Source organism: Dromiciops gliroides, chromosome 2 (genome assembly GCF_019393635.1).
Source record: "Dromiciops gliroides isolate mDroGli1 chromosome 2, mDroGli1.pri, whole genome shotgun sequence".
NCBI lineage: Eukaryota > Metazoa > Chordata > Mammalia > Microbiotheria > Microbiotheriidae > Dromiciops > Dromiciops gliroides.
Window position 1 is genome coordinate 489,185,995 of NC_057862.1, and position 21,708 is coordinate 489,207,702.

The following is a 21,708-nucleotide window of genomic DNA, read 5'->3' on the forward strand; positions in this document are numbered from 1 at the left end:
AAAGGCATGATTCATCACTTTTATTAATTTGAGGTCTAGTGAAAGCCACACCAAGATGATGAAGATGGTGGGAAGAGATTCATTTTATCAAAAGTTAAAGACCTCTCATCCTGGAGAGGGAATAGAATTGCTTCCATCAGAATTGCTTACCTCACCCTCGCCCTCACTCTCTTTTTCTTTCTCCATCTGCCCCGTAGTGGGCCTACCAGGGTTCCCTATCGGGGTTACCTTAACCATGTGATCCGGGAAGGTAGATGATCCCTTTTTAAGAGCAACACGTGAAGTTTGCTATAAGCATAGAAATGATTTATTAATCTTTCAGCAAACATGCATGAGAACACAAACTAACATTAAGTTAATGAAAAGCATCTAAAAGCAAGCGAGTTGAATGACGAAATTTAACAATAATCCTAGAGATTAAGTACACAAATTAGATCATTCATCTAACCTAGGGAAACTGAAAATGGGCTGTGCCTGGCTTGGTACATTTCCTTGCTCACTAATCCAGTACCAAAGCCAGTCACTGAAAGAAGGATTAAAATCACGTACCATCCTTGGAAAATATACAGCCTTTGCCTATATTTGGCGTCTTCCCTCATAGAGCCACACAAAAAGCTAGTGGAATGGTCCAGGCCCTCCCCTAATCTGGAAGAAAGTCAGGGAAATAGAGGTGAGGGAACAGAACTTTCCAGTCATGAGACAGCCAAAGCAAAGGCATGGAGATGGGAGACGGAGAGTCTTTTCTAAGAAATTCCAAGTAGACCAATAAAACTATACTGTAGAATGTGTGGAAGCAGGTAAAGTGAAAAAAGACTGGCAAAGGGTGAAGAGACAGTTGCTGGTACTGGACTGTAGCTCAAGAAAGAACAGGACTGGGGCAGCTGGGTGGTGCAGTGGATAGAGTACCAGCCTTGGAGTCAGGAGGACCTGAGTTCAAATCCAGCCTCAGACACTTTACACTTACTAGCTTTGTGACCCTGGGCAAGTCATTTAACCCCAGTCGCCTCACCAAAAAAAAAAAAAAAGGAAGAAAGAACAGGACTGAATTTGTAGATCTGAGATGTCATCCTATCTCTGTAAACACAGACTGAAATGAAGGAAAGACCATAATGAAAGCAGAAATAGAACTTTTTCTTCTTGGCCAAGAATAAAAGAAGGATGAAATTACTAGTTCTTAATGTACAATGTAATAGATTGAAGATGGGATTAAGACAGAAAATAGGTTCTGACCTATAAACCCAACACTGTATCTACCAAACCCAACCCATCCCTACCTCCACCTAAAGGCCAGTAGGCCGTATGCTACTTTCCCTAGATAATAAGATGAGAAGGTTGAAAGGTATTAAATGTTTAAAAGTTGGATGCCTATTACAGAGCTCCATTTCCCTTCTTAAAGAAACGATGGGCACACTCCCCTGGGGGGAATGTGCAGAAGTGGAACACCATGTAAAATTCTAGACCAGAGATCTGATAACCCAGATGGCAGGTGTGATGCTCTTGTATAACACACTGATAAACGGGGTGGTCTCAGGTTGGGTTGTGATGATACAGAGGGTACTGCCAAGAGCCCCACTTTACTCTTTCTCCTGAGCACAGCCTTCTAGAAAGTTTCTCTGGAAATAAACATGACTCCTAGTCAGTCCAGTTCCTGGAAACTCAATGAAATCCACAGGTAATGCATTAGGAAAGATAGCTGACTTCTTAGTCGGGAAGAGATAGTACATTGGTTCCTTGATTTGGAGGGAGGGGGAAATAGTGCTAATTTTTATTCTTTAAAAAATCTGGATAAACAAGAATATTCAGGAAATTTAGTGGGAGATGTGGTTCTGGGTAACAAGATTTTCTAATTAACTCAGGGTTAACAGAATCATAGACTTAGCAATGAAAGGAATCTCCAAAATCATCTACTCCCACTCTTCCCTCTCTCCCAATTAAAAAAAAAATCTGTTTTAGCTTTTATTTAATATCATTTGACAATGTCCTGTTGATACTGGCCTCAATAAATTAAAGTCCACTGACCAGAACTGACTCATTCTTTGATGGCTAAGGATTCTAGAGGAGCTCAGGGCCATTATACAGAACGGAACATCAGCTGTCACTGTTCGAGACAATGTGAAAGCTGTAAGTGACTGGGCTACATGTCAACTGAGCACCAGACCTAGGCCTGAAGTATAAAGTGTTTTACATGAGGCTCTGACATCTTCTTTCTTGTCATCCATCGCTTACTGTTAAAAGCAGGAGGGGGGGGGGGGAGGCACAAAATTCCAGTTAATGGAGTTTACAGCTAATTTGTTTGTAGTAGTGATAGTTCATTAATTTTTTTGCTTCTTCCCGATACACATGGAAAAGGGTTATCAAGGTGTGAACAGCAGCATATTCAGGATCCTGTGAGTTCTCTAAAACATCAAACTTTGGCCAAAAAAACAGCACAAGAATAATGTATTAACAAATACCCTGGGGCAGCTAGGCGGCACAGTGGATAGAGCACCAGCCCTGGATTCAGGAGGACCTGAGTTCAAATTCGACCTCAGACACTTTACACTTACTAGCTGTGTGACCCTAGGCAAGTCACTTAACCCCAACTGCCTCACAAAAAAAAAAAACCAAAACACCCTTCCATACAAATAACACTTCTAAAACCTTAACTGTCTGAAATAAATACATTTTCATACCTTTAAGCAATAAGGATGACATCCTTTTTTTTTTTTTTTTTTTTAAGGCAGGACAATGAGGGTTTGCCCATGGTCACACAGCTAGTACATGTCAAGTATAAGAGGCTGGATTTGAATTCTGGTTCTCTTGAATCCAGGGCTGATGCTTTATCCACTGCACTACCTAGCTGCCCCCAGGATGACATACTTTAAAAAAAAATTATATAAAGCCTTTCCTCCTAAGAAAGCAAAGGGGCTTCCTAGACTTGCTCCCTCCATTTTCATTACCAGTCCTGAAATCAAAAGTGATAAGATTGGGGGCAGCTAGGTGGAGCAGTGGATAAAGCACCAGCCCTGGATTCAGGAGTACCTGAGTTCAAATCCGGCCTCAGACACTTGACACTTACTAGCTGTGTGACCCTGGGCAAGTCACTTAACCCCAATTGCCTCACTAAAAAAAAAAAAAAGTGATAAGATTTCAGAACCAGAGCCCTTGGTGGTCAACATGATAATAAAAGATTCACTGGACTCTTGACAAAAAAAAAGGAACAATACAGGACATAATCCTTCTGGCTTCTGAAAACCTGAGTATGATATGGCTGAGACTGCATATGTATTACACCCACTTTACAGAGGAGCAAACTGAGGTATGGAAAGAAAAAAATTATTTATCCAAAGGCCATGCAGCTCATCTTTAAAAATGGAAAGATGGGGGCAGCTAGGTGGCGCAGTGGATAGAGCACCAGCCCTGGAGTCAGGAGTACCTGAGTTCGAATCCGGCCTCAGACACTTAACACTTACTAGCTGTGTGACCCTGGGCAAGTCACAACCCCAAATGCCTCACTAAAAAAAAAAAAAAAATGGAAAGATGTCTATTACTTTCATTACAAGTTAAGCTAAGCTTCCTTCACATGGTATAAAGCTCATGTGATACTCTTGCTGGAGGATACCTTTTTAGGCAGATGCCTTGCTAAAAACATGGGTAGGTAAAAACAAGAGGTAGTTGCTTGGTACATCTGGACACCAAGCACCACTCCCTTGAAACCATGCTGTCAAAAGTGGTCCAACCAGTTTTATTCAGCATAGCTGCATTATTGCCATCAAGGGGCTGTGTTGTTCCCTCTGAATTTCACTGGCTTCAGTGTGCGGGCACCCTAAGACCCCTTTCAAAGGGAAACTGAGCTCATGTTCATTATCAATGCCTGTGCCTGCTTCCCTAGAGCACTTGGCACAAAGCTCCCATGAAGTCTAATGGAAGAAAATGGGAACTAAAAGAAGACAGGCTTCCCCCAAGATCTATCTCTTAAAGAGTGGGAGACCAAATCAGGGAAACTTCCATGCTTCAAACAAAGGGCCTCTTCTGGTTAAGACACCTGCCCTGGTAAAGGGATAACCAAAGGGTGGAGCAGCAGGTTTGGAAATTCAGTAGGAAAATTCACTGGGCTCAAGTACTTACATACTGTTGCTTCTTTTCAGAAAGCAATTTAGTCATCTCTTCCCTTTCAGTTTTAATTTCTTTTTCATCATAGAAAAATTCACGGACAATGAACCTTAAAAGAAGCAATATGGAAGTGTTTTACATGACTACAAATGTATACTCTTCTTATCTCAGGGAGGAGGGAGGGAAGAACAGAAAGAGGGAGGGATAGAATTTGGAACTCAAAATGTTAAAAAAAAAACGCATAAATATTAAAAATTCTTTTAACATGTAACTGGAGGGAAATAAAATATAAAATAGAAGAATTGTGTTAGCTAATAATTAAATGTGTAGGAGGAAAAAAGTCCTAGCATACCAGCAGGCAGGAGAACAGGGTTCAAGTCCTGAATTTTGTCATTAACTAAATAGGTGAAAGCATGGATGGCAAATTTATAGCTAGGAGAGAAGCACTGCAGAAAAGCACATTTTCAAGCTTTCAACTTCAAATTTCAAAAAAGAAAAAAATTAGTGAATGAAAATAGGCAGACAAATAAATAACTGGGTGGGTAGATAAGTACATAAATAAAGCAGCAGACCCAAATTCTTACTTGTTTTCTCTGGCTTTGACTTTGAAATCATCAATCACCCTCCGAAACATTGTGACTGTAAAGAGGCCTCCTTCGTCGTCTTCAGCAAGCAATCTGTGGAAGAGAAGAACCCACTTATAATTGTGCTTGGAATAAAAAGCATTGTTCTTCTGTTCCTTCTGTTTGACATCTTAGAAGGCTACACATGAGGATCCATGTATTTGGAAGGTTTAAGATCTGGGAATCCGAATTTCCAAATTTTGACCCTGTAGTCTTCACTCTGCCAGCTTCTGGTTTCTCCCAACTAGTTTATATCCATTACCTAGAAATTCCAGGGACCTCTAAATGTGGTATAAAGGTTGGTCCTTTTGATTGTTTTTGCAAGGGAAAGTGTACTGGACTAGGAGCTAGGAGAACTGCGTCTGAATCCTGGCTTTGCAATTAACTGGGTGAAGGCACAGATGGTATATGTCTATACTTGACAGGAAGTTGGGTGGGAAACAAGACAACGGATGACAGATTTAGGATTTAGCAATATCTTAACAGGCTAGAAGGACAATATTTACTTCTACATTACTTCTATTCCTAAAAGATCTTTGATTTCATCAGTGTAGGTACTTTTTCCACTTGATAAACCCATTGAGAACAACCAAATGACAATCACAATGAACTTAGCTATTTTAGAACTCAGACTATGGACACAGAGACGATCACTGGTCCTGTCCTTAAAGCCTTTCTAGCTTGGTAAACTCTGCCAGAGCCTTTGAGAACCCAAGATCACCTCCATACCAAGATGAGTCTTGTGAATTGACATCTTCACAGTTCTGGAGTCAGAATAAACTGGGTTTGACTCCTATGTGACCACAGTTGAGTCACTTAACTCCAATGGATTACAATCCTCATCTTTAAAATGAGGGTTTGATTCGATGAAGTCTGAGATGATAATGATACAAGGATAAGATGCATTAAAATTTGCAAAATAGGGGCAGCTAGGTGGCACAGTGAATAGACCACTGGCCCTGGAGTCAGGAGGACCTGAGTTCAAATCTGGCCTCAGACACTTAACACTTACTAGCTGTGTGACCCTAGGCAAGTCACTTAACCCCAATTGCCTCACAAAAAAAAAAAAAAGATTTGCAAAATACTCTATACATATAATATTTTGTTTTATCTTCACAACATCACTTGAGATCAGTGCTAGTATTATCACCATTTTATAGAAGAGGGAACTGAGGGTGGCAGGTTTCATGACTTCCCTAAGGTCACACAGGCAGGTTTTAACTCATCTTCCTGATCCCAGGTCCAGCACGGTATCCACTATGTCAAGCAGAACCCATCTAGCTCTAAATCTAAGATTCTATACCTCTCATCTGGAAATTAAGAGCAAATTTTTAGTTCACAACAAGCAAGCTAAAAGTAAATCACTTAACTATGTTTGCTTTCTCATTATTATTATAATTGTTAAGTACTAACATGTTACTCATCACCCATTTCAAACATCACCTTAGCATGTGATGTTCAGAATACCTTCTAAGACTGGGGATATGTCTGAAGCCCCTAGGGAATTCCTTCTTTTTGTCCCACTGGAGTTAGGAAGACTGTTCTTCTGCCTTGTATCACAGGTAAATTTGTCTCCTAGATAGATTATGAGCTCCCTGAGGGCAAGGACCAGCCATGTCTTTTGTTGGTTTTTTTTTTTTTTTGGTGGGGCAACGAGGGTTAAGTGACTTGCCCAGGGTCACACAGCTAGTAAGTGTCAAGTGTCTGAGGCCAGATTTGAACTCAGGTCTTCCTGAATCCAGGGCCAGTGCTTTATCTACTGCACCACCTAAATGACCCCCAGCCATGTCTTTTTAAAATCTGACTATCCTCCCATAATCCTTAGAGATGCTTGGTCATGATATGGAGGTGACTGGTTTCACAAAGGCAGGAAAGCAGAGGTTATGAGTTTCAAATAACAACAGCCCAGTGACAGACTACTTGCCTGTCACCTAAGGTCCAACTCATCTAAGAGCAAAGAGGTTTATCCAGTGCATGCTTTTCTCCCTAGTCAGAGCAACTCATAAAACCATATTCTAGGGTGTGGAGGAACTATGACCAGCATTGGCAGAAAGATTACCCAAAGAAAGAAAGAAAGATTGCACCAAAGAAATTATAGATCCTGGAAGTATGGAAGAAATATTTTGTACACATGCATCACATACAAAATCTATTTTTAAATATTTTACATATAATTTCCATTGTCAAAGATAACTTGTGGCTTCATGGTGAGTCCTTAGAGTGATTCTTAGCCTTCTAATGAAAAACACTTCTGCCTCTCTGATATAGTCCAAGTTCCCTCACATTTTACAAAGGAGGGAAGCCCAGAGACGGTTGCATAAAAGAAGCATTTTTCTGTTTATGGCAGAGCTGGACCTAGAACCAAAGTTCATGTCCACCAGTTCCATGCTCCCATCAATCCCACACTTTGCCTCTTCAATTCACTACACATTCTGAAACACAGACTATAACAGTCTCTCCTTGCAGAAAATGTCATTTCTAAATCAAGAAGTGCAAAAGCCAATGGAAAACAAATGTCCTGACAATGCAAGGACCTGGTTCAAGAGTTTCACTTACTTGGTTGATCGAGGTACCACCATGTCTGAGAGAGATTCATATCTTTTTTGCCACTGTGAATAGTTTGGCCTTCAAGCAACAGAACAGAACTTTAAGTTAGCATTAGCAATAACAACAATAAAGTACATTGTAAAGTATTATTATTAAGCTCACAGGATCACTTTCCTCACAAGAACCCCATTAAGTAGGCTTGTTGTCATCTTCTCACGAGAGATAAAGATCTATAGTCTTCCCAAGGTCTTATAACACAATTTTCTCAGGGGAAGCCCATCAATGCCCCAGACATCTGTGATGGGAGGCTTCTGCCAGACACACATCATCACTGCTAGCATCCTCCTACCTGCCCCTCTTAGACAGCTCTTCTGGTTTGGCTCTATGTCCTTGAAACCTGGTAGTGGCTGAAGAGCTTTCCTCAACTCCCTAAGCCCAGGGGACAAAGAGAAATCCCCCAGAGAAACTGAAGCCTCTCAACTTTAGGGTCACTTAACAATGCTCTTACTTTGGAACTATCACCAGGAGAGTGATGAGATACTCTGAATCCAGCACAAAATCTTCTTTGTTCACAATATCAACTAATGTCCGAGTGAAGAGATTTCCCCTGAAATGCAAAAGCAAAAAGTGAGCTTAATGAAAAGGCACCTCAGTCTTATCTGAGCTCCTGTTCTTTCACTTAGGCTTACTGGTATATAGGTGTATGCACCACATATGTAACACATACACATCAAAAACAAGGGATCTCAGCTACAAAACAGTCATAGCCAGTCAGTCAACGAACATTACTTAGTGTTTTACAGAGCACTATGCTGGGCAGTGAAGGATCAGTTTAGATCAAGGAATTCTTGACCTGAAATTAACATTTTAATGTTCTTTCACTATAATTTGTTTCCTTTACAATTTTCTTTTATGCACTTAAAAACCTTATTCTGTTGGAAATCACAGGAATGCCCATCAATTAGGGAATGGCTAAACAAACTGTGGTATATGATGGTGATGGAATATTATTGTGCCATAAGAAGTGACAAGCAGGATGACTTCAGAAAGGCCTGGAAAGACTTGTATGAACTGATGTAGAGTGAAATGAGCAGAACCAAGAGAACATTGTGCACAGAGAGATCGATATTGTTTGATGAAAACTTTAAATGACTTGACTATTATCAGCAATACAATGATCCAAGACAATCCCAAAAGACTATACACCTCCAAAGAAAGAACTGATATTGATGGAACAGACTGGAGCATGCTATTTTACACTTTTTCTCATTTTTTTTTCTTTTAATCAAGTTTTCTTGTACAAAATGACAAATATGGCAATGTTTTACATAATCATACATATATAACCCAGATCTGATTGTTTGCCGCCTCAGGGAGAGGGGAGGGGAGGGAGGGAGGGAAAGAGGGATAAAAATTAGAACACAAAACCATAAATAAAAATGTTTATTTTGGGGGCAGCTAGGTATCACAGTGGATAGCGCACTGGCCCTGGAGTCAGGAGGACCTGAGTTCAAATCCAGCCTCAGACACTTGACACTTACTAGCTGTGTGACCCTGGGCAAGTCACTTAACCCCAATTGCCTCACCAAAAAAAAAAAAAGTTTATTTTTTTTATTTTGTTTTAGATAGTAATCTTTATTATATATTTTTTTTTTAATTTTTTTTTTGTGAGGGGCAATTCGGGTTAAGTGACTTGCCCAGGGTCACACATGTAATGATTGGAATGACGCCACCTGCTGGAGACTTACCGTAGAAAAGCTCCGCCATGAAGTGAAGGTCTTTGAGGGCAAGACCATGTGTCTTTTCTTTGGCCATCAGGAAGTGACATTTTGCTTGTGGGAGGAAGAAGGGGGAGCCTTGCGCTCTGACTGGGGCTCTTTCCTGGGGACTCTGGCGGAGAGCGGAGTGAGAAATGTGCTCTCCCTTTAATAGATAGATGAATGTAGGCCTCTCTCTCTCTCTCTTTACCAAATTCTTATTCTCCTTAATAAATGCTTAAAAGCCTAACTCTTGCTAAAGCTTATAATTTACTGGCGACCACTCATTAGATATTTTAGACAGTTTAGCTAGAATTTTAGGCTTAACACACAGCTAGTAAGTGTTAAGTGTCTGAGGCCGGATTTGAGCTCAGGTCCTCCTGTGCTACCTAGCTGCCCCAATGTTTATTTTTTTTTAATAAATTAATTTTTTTTAAATCCTTATTTTGAAAGGGGATCCATAAGGCTTCACCAGACTGCCAAGGGAGTCCATAACAGAGAACAAGGTTAGGAATCCCTGATTTAGCTACAATAAGGTCCTTGACTTCATGGGGCTTCCCAAGAGATAGGACACAAGCACAGATAACTAAATACTGCTACATGATGAGTGCATTTGAGTATTACAAAGTGCTATCTAACATACTATCAGGAACAATCCTTAGCTGAAGGAGGGGATCCAGGAAGCCTCCTTGGAGTAAGTAAGCTTTTGAGTTGGACTTAACAATACCACAGACATGTTTTAAGCACCAACTTTGTACCAAGTCCTATATGTCATGCCCACAAGAAATCCAGTTCAAATTAGATGGGATCAATACCATCAAGGAGTTTGCACCCTTGAAATGCACATTGAAAAAAAGACACTGGGACAGCTAAGTGGCTTAATGGATAAAGCACTGGTCATGGATTCAAAAGGACTTGAGTTCACATCCAGCCTCAGACACTTGACACTTACTAGCTGTGTGACCCTGGGCAAGTCACTTAACCCTCATTGCACTGCACCAAAAAAATTAAAAAATTAAAAAAGGCTCTCCAAACACATTCTGTCTAACATATAGTGGGTCATCACACAGGTGTTTATGAATAACTTTCTGTCAGGTCAATAAAATAATCTGATTGCCTCAGTCATATTTTCTAGGGATAAATTCACCTTGGTTATGTAGGATAAAATATTAAGGTAAACTGGGGAAGAAGCCAGAGGAAAAAGGTATATAGATTTCAAACTATAGGACCTTTAAGCACATCTGGTTGTATGCCTTCATTTTACAGAAGAGGGAACTAAGGTCTCAAAACATTAAATAAGTTGCCCATGGTAGCACAAGTTGTAAGTTTAAGATTTGAACCCAAGTCCTCTATCTCCAAATCAGGTGATCCTTCCATTTTCTATTCTTCTGCCTCCTCTAGGGCAAGTAGAGTTGAGGTCAACTGGTGATGGTCTTTTACTGATGGAGAGGGTGGAGGGGGAAATAAGGAAGGCATCATGAATGATGTGTCATTTAAGCTGGGTTTTAAAGGTAAAAATAGGGATGGATATTTCATCCACAGAATGTAAAAAGAGACATTATTGGTTTTTCTTTCTGTTTTTTAAGATCCCCAACATGTAGCACTGTGCCTGGCACCGAGGTAAGCACTTAAGAATTGCTTGTTGATTAGTTCCAGGCATAAGGGACAGTGTGAGTCACCACAGGGACACAGTTGTTCAGCTAACCTGGAACATAAACTGTGTAAAATAGAATGGTTGAGGCAAAACTGGAAAGGTAGAGAAGGTGCTACATTCCTCTTATTCCCTGGTCATTCCCACCTTCTTTCTGCTTCTGTCTACTGACATCCAGGGTACTAAAAGCTGGCACCCCTTTCCTTCCCCAGCAGATGTGACAAACTTGGCTCATTAACCCAGTGGTGTTCTCACCAGTCTGCCAAGGTGGCTAGACTCTAGCTGCCTGAATTCCACACCTCAGTGACCTGGGCTCCCCATCCCCACCTCCATTCTTTCCATCCACACTGCTCTGCCAGATTAATCGCCCTGATGCATTATTTGGATCATGTTCAAAAGTTGCTCAAAAGTTCAGCCCGAGCACATTTCCATTGCCCACTAAATCAAGTCCAAGTTCCAGTATATTCAAAGCCCTCTAGGAACTGGTCATAACCTACTTTTCTAGTATTATTTCCCTCCCATGAGGTGTTCGACTCCATTAGAACACAGCACCTTCCAATGGCTATTGCCTGAGTCTCTAATTTACCTTCCCAATCAGACCTCCTAGTAAGAAAATTGAGTCACTTCCATAACTGGAATCCCACAAAAATCCTCACATTTCTATAGAATATTAGGATTTTAAAAGCATTTTCCAACCAGTAACCTTATGAAGTGGATTTTGCAAGTATTAATATCCCTTGCTTTCAAGAAGAAGAAACTGAGTTCAGACAGGCTATAATTTCCCTAATGCAGCATAGTGCAAGTTTCAGGATGAGAACCAAGAGACATACTGACTCCAGTAACCTCCACATCATACTTCTCTACATTAAAAGATTAAAGAGTTCTGTTACTTATTATTATTATTATTTTTTTTTGGTGAGGCAATTGGGGTTAAGTGACTTGCCCAGGGTCACACAGCTAGTAAGTATCAAGTGTCTGAGGCCGGATTTGAACTCAGGTACTCCTGAATCCAGGGCCGGTGCTTTATCCACTGCGCCACCTAGCTGCCCCTACTTATTATTTTTTAGGAAGGAAAGGAGGGAGGGAGGGAGGAAGGGAAAAAGAGAGGGAAGAAGGGAGTATGAGAATTGGAATGACACCCCCTGCTGGGAGAGACATTGTGAGTTCTGACCTGAAAAGAAACCATGTGACTTTATCCTCCGGAAGTGACCCTTTCTGGGGTTTCAAAGGTCAGATCAGCATCAGGAAGTGATGTTTGCCACTCTGTGGGTCCTGTCAATCAGTGCTACCAACCAATTAACTTGGAGCTGTATGTGTGGACAGCACTGTTTCCTGTTTCACAGGAGGCTTCTGGGAGGAGTGAGCCCTTGCGGTTCCTGACTTGGGCTTGGCAGAAGGACAGATGCTGGGTTCTCTTAGAGATAGTTAGATGAAGTTTGCTTTTTACCTCTCTCTCTATCTTTTCACTAACTTCTGATGCACTTTAATAAATACTTAAGGTCTAAACTCTTGCTAAAGCTTCTAATTTAAGACGACCACTCATTAGATTTTAAACATCACAGCTAGAACTTTAGGCCCTTACAGGAGGAAGGGAAGAAGGAAAGGACAGAGGAAAGGAGGAAGGGGAGGAAGAAGGAAGGAAGGAAGGAAAGAAAGGAGGAAATAGGATTTAAGTGCCTACTACATGCCAGGCACTGTGCTAAACATTTTACAAATACTGTCTCATTTGATCTTCATAACAACCCTAGGAGGAAGGTGTTATCATTCTTCCTGTTTTATAGTTCAGCTAAGTAAGGAAGGCAGAAATTATGTGACTTGACCTGGGTCACATAAGTATTATGGGTCAGAGGCTCAATTTGAATTCAGGTCTTTCTGACTCTAAGTCTAGCACTCTATCCACTGTCTCCTAGCTGCCTTTAATCATAAGATTGAGAGCTAAAAGACACCTTAGGATCTGACGTTCTCATTTTATAGAACATGGTACTGAGATCCAGAGAGTAAGGAGTGTGTCAAAATCACTCATGTAGTCAGTAGCAGTCAGGAATCAAATCCAGAATCTCTGATTCCAAGCCCGAGGCAGCCTCCCATACCCTGCTCTCCACTGAACTCTGACTGTGCCTCTTTCTTCTGGCTCCTATCACCTTTTAGAAGTGACAGCTGCTTCCCAGAGGACAGGAGGGAATTCCCTGGGGCCAGGGCTCTTTGCCACTATGAAGCTCCCTGCCAGGAGAGGAGGAGGTGGTTCAAGTTACCATAGGGGAGATGGCTCAAGATATAGCTAAGCTGCCTTTTATAGGGTTTTCAGTCAAACAATCTAGTTGACTTTGCACAGGGGAAAGGAAAAAAAAGTTTTGTTTTGTTTTTTAATTCAAAGAAAGCTATCTATAAACAGATAATACACTAGCCAAAAAGAATGATGGGATTGCCACCACAGCACACTCCCTGTGAATATATGTTAAGTACTTTTCCAGTAACATAAGTTCATATCATAATAGCTAATGTTAGGGTTTGCAAAGCATTTCACAAATCTTATTTCCTTTGATCCTCACAAAGACCAGGGTGTCATAGGTGAGGGGTAATGATCCTTAGGTATTCCTCAATAAAGAATTATACTCTTCCACACTGTCCAGTTAGAATTAAAATAGTCTGTGATTTGGTGCTAGGGAAAATGACAGAGAGGTCTCTGACCTAGCCTCTCAGGGAAGAAAAAGAAGAGTTCAAAAGCACTTCCTCAAAAGACAGTTGGGGGGGGGGGCGGCTAGGTGGCGCAGTGGATAAAGCACCGGCCCTGGATTCAGGAGGACCTGAGTTCAAATCCGGTCTCAGACATTTGACACTTACTAGCTGTGTGACCCTGGGCAAGTCACTTAACCCCCATTGCCTGCAAAAAAAAAAAAAAAGACAGTGGGAAGGGCAAGGCTTTTTATAAAGGATGGGGGGGGGGTGAAACACATGAAAACTGGAAAATTACCTTTTGGGGTGGGGTGGGGAAAGCTGGGATGCTTGTCATATTACTGAGAGTCCAGGGTTTGTTGTGTGTGTTTTTTTAAATGATGGTCCTGACCTTTGGGGTTATCTTTGTCTTCTGGCTCCAGCCAGGTTTGCAGACACACCCAAACCAACATTCCTGCTATAAACCTTTATCACCCCTTTCTTCCTTGGCGTGGCTGTCTTGCTATCTGGTCATCTTTGAGTTTGCTTCTCACAGTAGAAGCCCTCTCTAATTGATTCCAAACCCATGTCATTCTAAGCCTATGTCACAGAAGAGGTGGATGCTACATCATCTTCATTTTTGTAGTGCTTGAGGTTGAGTCCCAGACCCATTTGGGGGTTTTCTTGACAGAAATACCAGAATGGTTTGCCATTTCCTTCTCCAGATCATTTGACAAATGAGGAAACTGAGGCAAGTCAGGTTAAGTGACTTGTGTAGGGTCACATAGCTAGTAAATGTCTAAGGCTGGATTTGAACTCAGAAAGATGAGTCCTTCCTGATTCTCAAGCCCAGTGTGTTATCCCCTGTGCCACCTAGCTGCCCCCATTTTACAGATGAGAAAAGTGAGGTAGGCAGGATAATCTACAACTTGCCCATAATCACACTGTTAAATAAGTGTCTGAGGTCAGATCTGAAGTCAGGGCATGAACAACAAAAGAGGAAATAGCATTTTATCTGAACCTTCAAGGATAGGTAGGATTTTTAAAAATCAGTTAACAATAAAGGATATAATTTTCGATTGAGAAGTTTCTTCCAAAGAGAAGGTGGCAAAATGTAATAGATTTAGGGGCAGCTAGGTGGCGCAGTGGATAAAGCACCAGTCTTGGCTTCAGGAGGACCAGACACTTAACACTTACTAGCTGTGTGACCCTAGACAAGTCACTTAACCCCAATTGCCTCACCAAAAAAAAAAAAGAAAGAAAAGAAAAGGAGGAGGAACACTAGGATGATAAGCCAAAAGGGGAGATAAGTTTATAAACTGACTAATGAAATGCTGTATGAAGAGGTGAAATACTTGGGTTGGAGTTCTGTCTTGGTGACTTAACTAACTCTCTGTTCCTAGACAAGTAAAATAAGGAGTGTAATATTTGAACTAATCCTTTCACCGGGTTATTGGGAAGTGAGTACTTTGTAAACTATACAAAGTTCTTCAGTAATATAAAAGTGAGGACAGCTAGGTAGCTCAGAGTCAGGAAGTTTGCTGTTGAGTTTTACAGTCCTGTCTCACTCTCTATGATCCTATCTGGGGTTTTCTTGGCCAAGATATTGGAGTGGTTTGCTACTTCCTTCTCCAGCTCATTTTACAGATAAGGAAACTGAGGCAAACAGTGTTAAGTGACTTACCCAGGGTCACACAACTAGGAAGTGTCTGTAGTCTGATTTGAAATCAGGAACAAGAATCTTCCTGACTCCAGGCCCAGCACTCTAACCACTCCCCTTAATTCTCTCTAGGTCAAAGTAGCTTTTTCCTCTAAACTCTCATTTTCCCACTCTCCTTCAAGTCTTTTAGGCTCTTTTTCTTCTCATTTCTTTTCCAAGAAAGCCCAAAAGAAGTAGATGAAGATCAGTTAGGAGGCATAGTCCATATATACTAATTTTGTGATCCTCAACTCTGAAATCCCCCCTCTAACTGTAATCTGCTGCCTTCCATTTTTCAACCTCAGCCCCCTCCCCCCCAACATTCCCTGTTTGTTCAATCCATCACTCCTGCTCTGACCTCACTTTACTTTCTTCAGTCTTGAACCAGAGTTAACTAAAATATAACTATAAACTGCCTCTTTTCAACTTTTCCTTCTACTTACCAAACCCTTAACTGGGAAATATCTTAGACTTTTTTCTTCCTTCTTCAGTCCTAATATCCAATTACCTGCCAAATCCTCTGGATTCTCCTTCTATATCTTTGGTATCAACACTCACAATGTCACACTCACTTTAATTTATCCCCTTTCCTGGACTACTTCAATTGCTTCTAATTTGATCTCCGTGCTTCCAGTCTCTACAGTCTCCTGTCCATCTTCAATTGCCAAAACAATATTCCTAAGGCACAGAACTGACCGTGTACTGGGGTGCTTCAAAAACCTTGAGTGGGGGCAGCTAGATGGCGCAGTGGATAGAGCACCGGCCCTGGAGTCAGGAGTACCTGAGTTCAAATCCGGTCTCAGACACTTAACACTTACTAGCTGTGTGACTCTGGGCAAGTCACTTAACCCCAGTTGCCTCACTAAAAAATAAATAAATAAATAAATAAATAAATAAATAAAAACCTTGAGTGGCTCACTATTTTCTTTCAGATAAAATACAAAGGACCTCTTTCTGGCATTTAATGTCCTCTATGATCTCCCCAACCAACTTTTCTGGACTTATTTTATAACATCTTCAGTCATTAACTTCATGTTTCAGCCAAATAAAGAGCTATTCCCAGCCTTAAACATTCAATTTTGCATTAAGCATTCGCATAATACTTGCCAGAAGCCTAGAATGAACTATCTCCCTTCACACAGAATCCAGGTCCTCCCTTACATACTTAGCCAGGGTGCCAACAGAAGCGGAAGAGAAGATTTCTTTGATCTCCATCCACTGAAGCCACTAATTTACTTATCTGTACATAATGCATTAGCAGGTCGTAAATTCCCTGAGGCGAAGAATTCTCCATCTCCTTCAAAAGGTCTTTCAATCCCAAAGCCACCTTTGCATATCAAAGACCATAAATACTTACTGAATTGAACTGAGGGGGAGAAGGGAAGAAAGTACCGGGGTTGGGGGTAGAGAATAAAGCCATTCTAACACCCAGTAGGCCTCCCTAGAAGCACCAGATTACAAATCCATAGACAAGAGTAAACAAAGATGGGGAGTGGGGATATGGGAGATGGAGTAGAAGGAAGGCCAGTGGGTCATATGGGAAGGGCAGAACCACTAGAAACAGGTCCCATGAATGAGCAAAAGCAACGATACTTACGAGGATCTCCTTTCCAGATTCTCCAGGTTTCCTTTCAGAGTGCTGTAGGCAGCTGTTCGAGTTTTCAGGTCTATTTCTATTTGTGCCAATTGCTGTGTGTGAAAGCAAAAGTTAACTCTGTATAGTTAACAATTAGTATTTCCTACAAAACTGCCTCAATTTTGATACAGTAAAGGGCTATAAGGACAACCCAGATGACAAAAAGTTGGTTTTCACTTTGAGGACTTATGCAGCAGCATAGTGTGGTGGGAAGCATCTGCATTTGAGTTCAGGGTCCACAACTTAACAGCTGTGTAAATATGGGGAACATTTCCCCAGCCTGAGACTCAGTTTCCTCATCTGTAAAGTGGAGATAATAATCCTTGCAGTTCTTTTCTAGGTTGTAGAATTTTTTTGGGGGGGTGGGGGACAATGAGGGTTAAGCGACTTGCCCAGGGTCACACAGCTAGTGTCAAGTGTCTGAGGTAAAATTTGAACTCAGGTCCTCCTAAATCCAGGGCTGGTGCTTCATCCACTGCGCCACCTAGCTGCCCCAAGGTTGTAGAATTCTTATGAGCATCAAAGGAGAGAATGTCGGAGAAAAGCTATGCAAATGTAAACACTATTGCTATTAAAGTCATCATTTGTTTCCTCATAGTTCTAGGAACACAGTTCCAGTATACCCTAAACCCTGGTCTAACCAAACAGGAAATAATAACAATAGCAGCTGACATTTCTGATCCTTACAGCAATCTTGCTCCTGGCATTATTAGTCCCATTTTATGGAGGAGGAAACTGATGCTTAGAGAATTTAAGTGCCTTGCCTCAAGGTCATGAAGCTAGTTAAAGTGCCAGAGGCAAGAAAGGCTTTAAGGACAAGTTTGGAATATTTATCATACTAACTCCAGCTCAGGAGTGGGAGGCGGCTAGAGCAGCATTTGAATATTGCCCTAGGCACCTAAAACCAGTGGCCAAGGACAAGTCCCATACACCTCATCCACAAAATGAAGAGTAAACTGCCTGCCTCAGAGGGTTATAATGAGGCTCAAATGAGACAATAAAAAGTACTTTGTAAACCTTAACACAACCTATAATTATCAGGATTGGCGTTACTGAAGATAAATAAATAAATAAATCTAAATCTTTCTTGAAGATATTTCTGCCTCATCCTAGCTCTTGGAGTAGTAATCACATGACTTTTAACAACTTATTTTCCCCAAATTGACCACTCAAGTTTATTGCACAAAAGCCTTCCCTAGGGGCAGCTAGGTGGCAGTGGATAAAGCACCGGCCCTGGATTCAAGAGGACCAGAGTTCAAATCCAGCCTCAGGCACTTGACACTTACTAGCTATGGGACCCTGGACAAGTCACTTAACCCCCATTGCCCCTCAAAAAAAAAAAAAAAACAACTTCCCTAATTTCTTAGGGAATTTCCTTAGTCTTTATAACTACAAATTTACTGAGAACTGACAGATTCCTCACCCAAGCAGGTGAATTGCCTGGGGCTGACTGGTTTTAGTCAATTTCAGATTCTTAATGGCTTTATGAACCTTCCCCCAAGCAAAATGGCACCCCCACCCCATCTCCTCACTCCCTGGACTTCCTAGTTAAGTAAAAGGGTCTACATACATTAAGTAGTTGTAGTGACTCTGGAGCAATCTTTTGGCTCCCTTCTGTTCTTTTACCCCAGGCCTCGGTTATTCCTAGCTTTTGAGCTTTGCCCTTATTTCTCCTATATTGATTGTTTCCTTAGTTTCCAGGTTAACAGTCTACTACTACTCAAGACCCTGAAGGTGGCTGACTCTGACCTCAGATCATAACCTACTTTCCATCTTCACACCATGGTTCCAGATAGTGCCACCTATTAACCTAGAAATTAAGGAAACAATCAATATTGGCAAAAATAAGGTCTTTAATCGGGGCAGAGGAACTATAGCTCCTGGTATCGCAAAGCTCAGAAGCTAGGAATACCCCAAAGATGGGAAACAAGGATAGGGTTTTTATGAGGTAACAGAACAGAGGGAGCTATGAAACTACCCCTGGGAAAGGTAAATTTCTCACAGACAGAAATTATTTAACGTAAATGAATCTTTTCACATAATAACCTAAAGTCCAGGAAGTAAGCTTGGGAATCTTTGGGAGGGGATAGTTTGCTTGGGGGAGATCCATAAGCGGTCAAGAGTCTGGAAATGACAAAGACTGGTCAGCCCAAGGCAATTCATTTGTCTGGGGAAAAGGGGACTGGGTGGGGAATCAGTTCTCAGTAAATTTTGCAGTTCTCACACCCAATGGATTTCTCTCCCAACCCTGTCTCTACATCTTGAAATTGTATCCAACTTCACAGGCCCAGTATTTCTCCTGATTTCTCCAGCCAGGTGTCCTCTCTCCTTCTACCCTCCTAGCACGAGCTGGTCTTATCTCATTCTCTAGGCTAGATATTCCAAGAGGGCTTGGATACCCCCCACCCCAACACCCAAGGCACTTCTAGTACAGCACTTGTTATCTGTGACTTATCTCAGTTCTACTAGAGCTCAGTTAGACTGCAAGCTCCAAGAGAGCAGGGACATGTCTTATTCGCCTTATATCCTCCACAGCACCCAGCATAGGGCTTTAAACTTAGGAATCATCAAATACAACTGTCTTGACAACTCTATTTAGTTGGTACAGAATATATAATCCTGTCTAGCCAGTATGAAATATATGTAGAATATATATTTGGTATATTCAACCTGTTTATATCACCAGTGAACTAGAGAAGACAGTAACTGGTCAATACCAGCTCTAGAAAAGATGTGCATCCCGACACTGACTTCGAAGAAGAATCATGTTCATTCCACATCTTAGATCCTAGAACTTCAGAGCTGAAAGGGACCTAAAACATTATCTTGAGTCCAGTGCCCTCAAGGAAACTGCATGCTACAGAGGGACTGAGCATTCTAGACTGGAATTATGAAATTCTTTCTTTCCTTTTTTTTCTTTTTCTTTTTGGTGGGGCAATGAAGGTTAAGTGACTTGCCCAGGGTCACACAGCTAGTGTCAAGTATCTGAGGCTGGATTTGAACTCAGGTCCTCCTGAATCCAGGGTTGATGCTTTATCCACTGTGCCACCTAGCTGCCCCTGAAATTATTTCTTTTTAATGGTCTTAAGGCTTCCTACCAGCAAACAGCAACTGGCTTCTAGACGACTTTTGAAATCTTGATTAGTTCTAGCTCAAGGATGATATCCCTGTGTCTCCATGGTTATCAAGCAAAGGATTGTTATGGGCCTAGGTACCTTATTTGAATGGCCCTGGGTACCCCAGAAGTTTTGTGGGATAAATCAAAAGAACCTTCTCCCCTCAGGGAAATAAGATTAAGTGTGGCTGTAGCCTTTGTGGAGTGAAGGGGAGAGAGATGGCTAGAGAGATCCACAACCACCCCTCACCCAACTTCCCCTAGCCACCACCAGTAGGGGATGGTTCTTCCCCAATAAGGGAACTTTCCCCAGTCAGATGGTCACCCCTATCAGTCCTCTATAAAAGTATATGCCTGTCTCCTGCTTGAGGAGATAGGTATCTCAGAGCCACGCCTCTAGGCCATTCCTTCTCCCCTTGAGAAGCAGTCCAAGGATTTCTCTCTTGGTTTCCTTTCCCTAGTACCTGAATGAACTATTATTTTATTCTAATTGAATTTGTGTGCAAGAGGGTGTAATTCTTTAAAGAGGAATTCCTAAGAACCCCTATCCCTATCCCAAAACCCCACCTAATTTCCCCATAACAGGATCATAAAATTTAGAACCAGAAAGAGACTGCCTAGTACTATTCCTTCGTTGTACAAAGAATATGACTAATCATCGCTCAACTTTCCTGGGCAGCACTTTCTCTATAAACTAAAGTAGTTGAACTAGGTGGTCTTTAAGGTCCCAACTAGCAGGACCCAGAGAAGGAAAGCAAATATGTTGGCAGAAAGAGGCAAAGGATCTGAGTTTAAATCTCTCTCTTACTGCCTAAGTCACCTTGGGCAAGTTACTTCTCTTAGCCTCAGTTTCCTCATCTATAGGGAAATGGATAAGCATTGTTAGCCCCATTTTGCAGGGGAGGAAACTGAAGCAGATAGAGGTTGATTAACTTGCCAAGAGTCACACAGCTAGTAAGAATCTGAGGCCAGATTTGAACTCAGGTTTTCCTGACTGCAGCTATACTGTGCCACTGAGCTCCCTCGTTAAAAATGATAGGGTTAGGGGCAGCTAGGTGGCACAGTGGATAGAGCACTGGCCCTGGAGTCAGGAGGATCTGAGTTCAAATCTGGCCTCAGACACTTGACACTAGCTGTGTGACCCTGGGCAAGTCGCTTAACCCCAATTGCCTCACCAAAAAGAAAAAAAAAAAAAGAGTGAACATCTGTAATGGAGTAATGAGGCCTTTCCAATTAGATAAAGGGTAAAACAAAAATGTCCTTTGTTCCAGAAAAAATATTTATTGAAATAAGATAAAGAAATTAGGTGAATAAATGTGGAAAATGAAATTATCGGGGCAGCTAGATGGCGCAGTGGTTAAAGCACCGGCCCTGGATTCAGGAGTACCTGAGTTCAAATCCGGCCTCAGACACTTGACACTTACTAGCTGTGTGACTCTGGGCAAGTCACTTAACCCCCATTGCCTAAAAAAAAAAAAAAAAAAAATGATAGGGTTAGATTCTAAGTTCCCTTCTAAATGGTCCCTTGTAATTCTGCATTGCAGAGAAGATGTATATGTGGGCTGGAAGAAAACAGGGGAGGAGTGTGAAACCCTAAACTGAATTGGTGAAGACAGTAGATTCCATTCTCCTAGGGGGTACTAGGAGAATGACTGCCACCTCTATCAGGGCTGGAACTGAATGTACTATCAGGCTTCTCTAATTGTCCAAAGACTTCAAGGCTTTGTGATACTTCCAGAGAAGACCCGCCTGGATTTCCAAATGCTCCCATGCTTCCAGGTTCCAAAGGACCACATATTTTTCAGAAGAAAAAAAAGATGGGTTAGGTTCTAATAGCTGCCCATAAGCCACAGAGGCATGATGGACTATGTTGATGAAATACTGTGGTTTCCAAGAACTATAAGTTACAGGCTAATGGTCTTGGAATGCCCTGAGG

The 21,708-nt window shown here is 41.5% G+C and overlaps 1 protein-coding gene across 2 annotated transcripts in view; it reads right to left on the reverse strand.

The window, feature by feature from the left end:
- The window catches only part of ATP6V1C2 (ATPase H+ transporting V1 subunit C2), a 62,219-nt gene that overhangs the window by 3,676 nt on the left and 36,835 nt on the right, over positions 1-21,708 (reverse strand). Inside the window, exons 5-10 of one of the 2 annotated variants that reach the window (XM_043984408.1) lie at positions 16,619-16,710; positions 7,771-7,869; positions 7,272-7,340; positions 4,677-4,769; positions 4,108-4,201; positions 151-288 (exon numbers count right to left, since the gene is read on the reverse strand). In XM_043984408.1, the coding sequence (XP_043840343.1) occupies positions 151-288; positions 4,108-4,201; positions 4,677-4,769; positions 7,272-7,340; positions 7,771-7,869; positions 16,619-16,710 (585 nt within the window). The remainder of the gene's footprint in view (positions 1-150; positions 289-4,107; positions 4,202-4,676; positions 4,770-7,271; positions 7,341-7,770; positions 7,870-16,618; positions 16,711-21,708) is intronic. The other variant, XM_043984409.1, reaches the window with a different exon arrangement.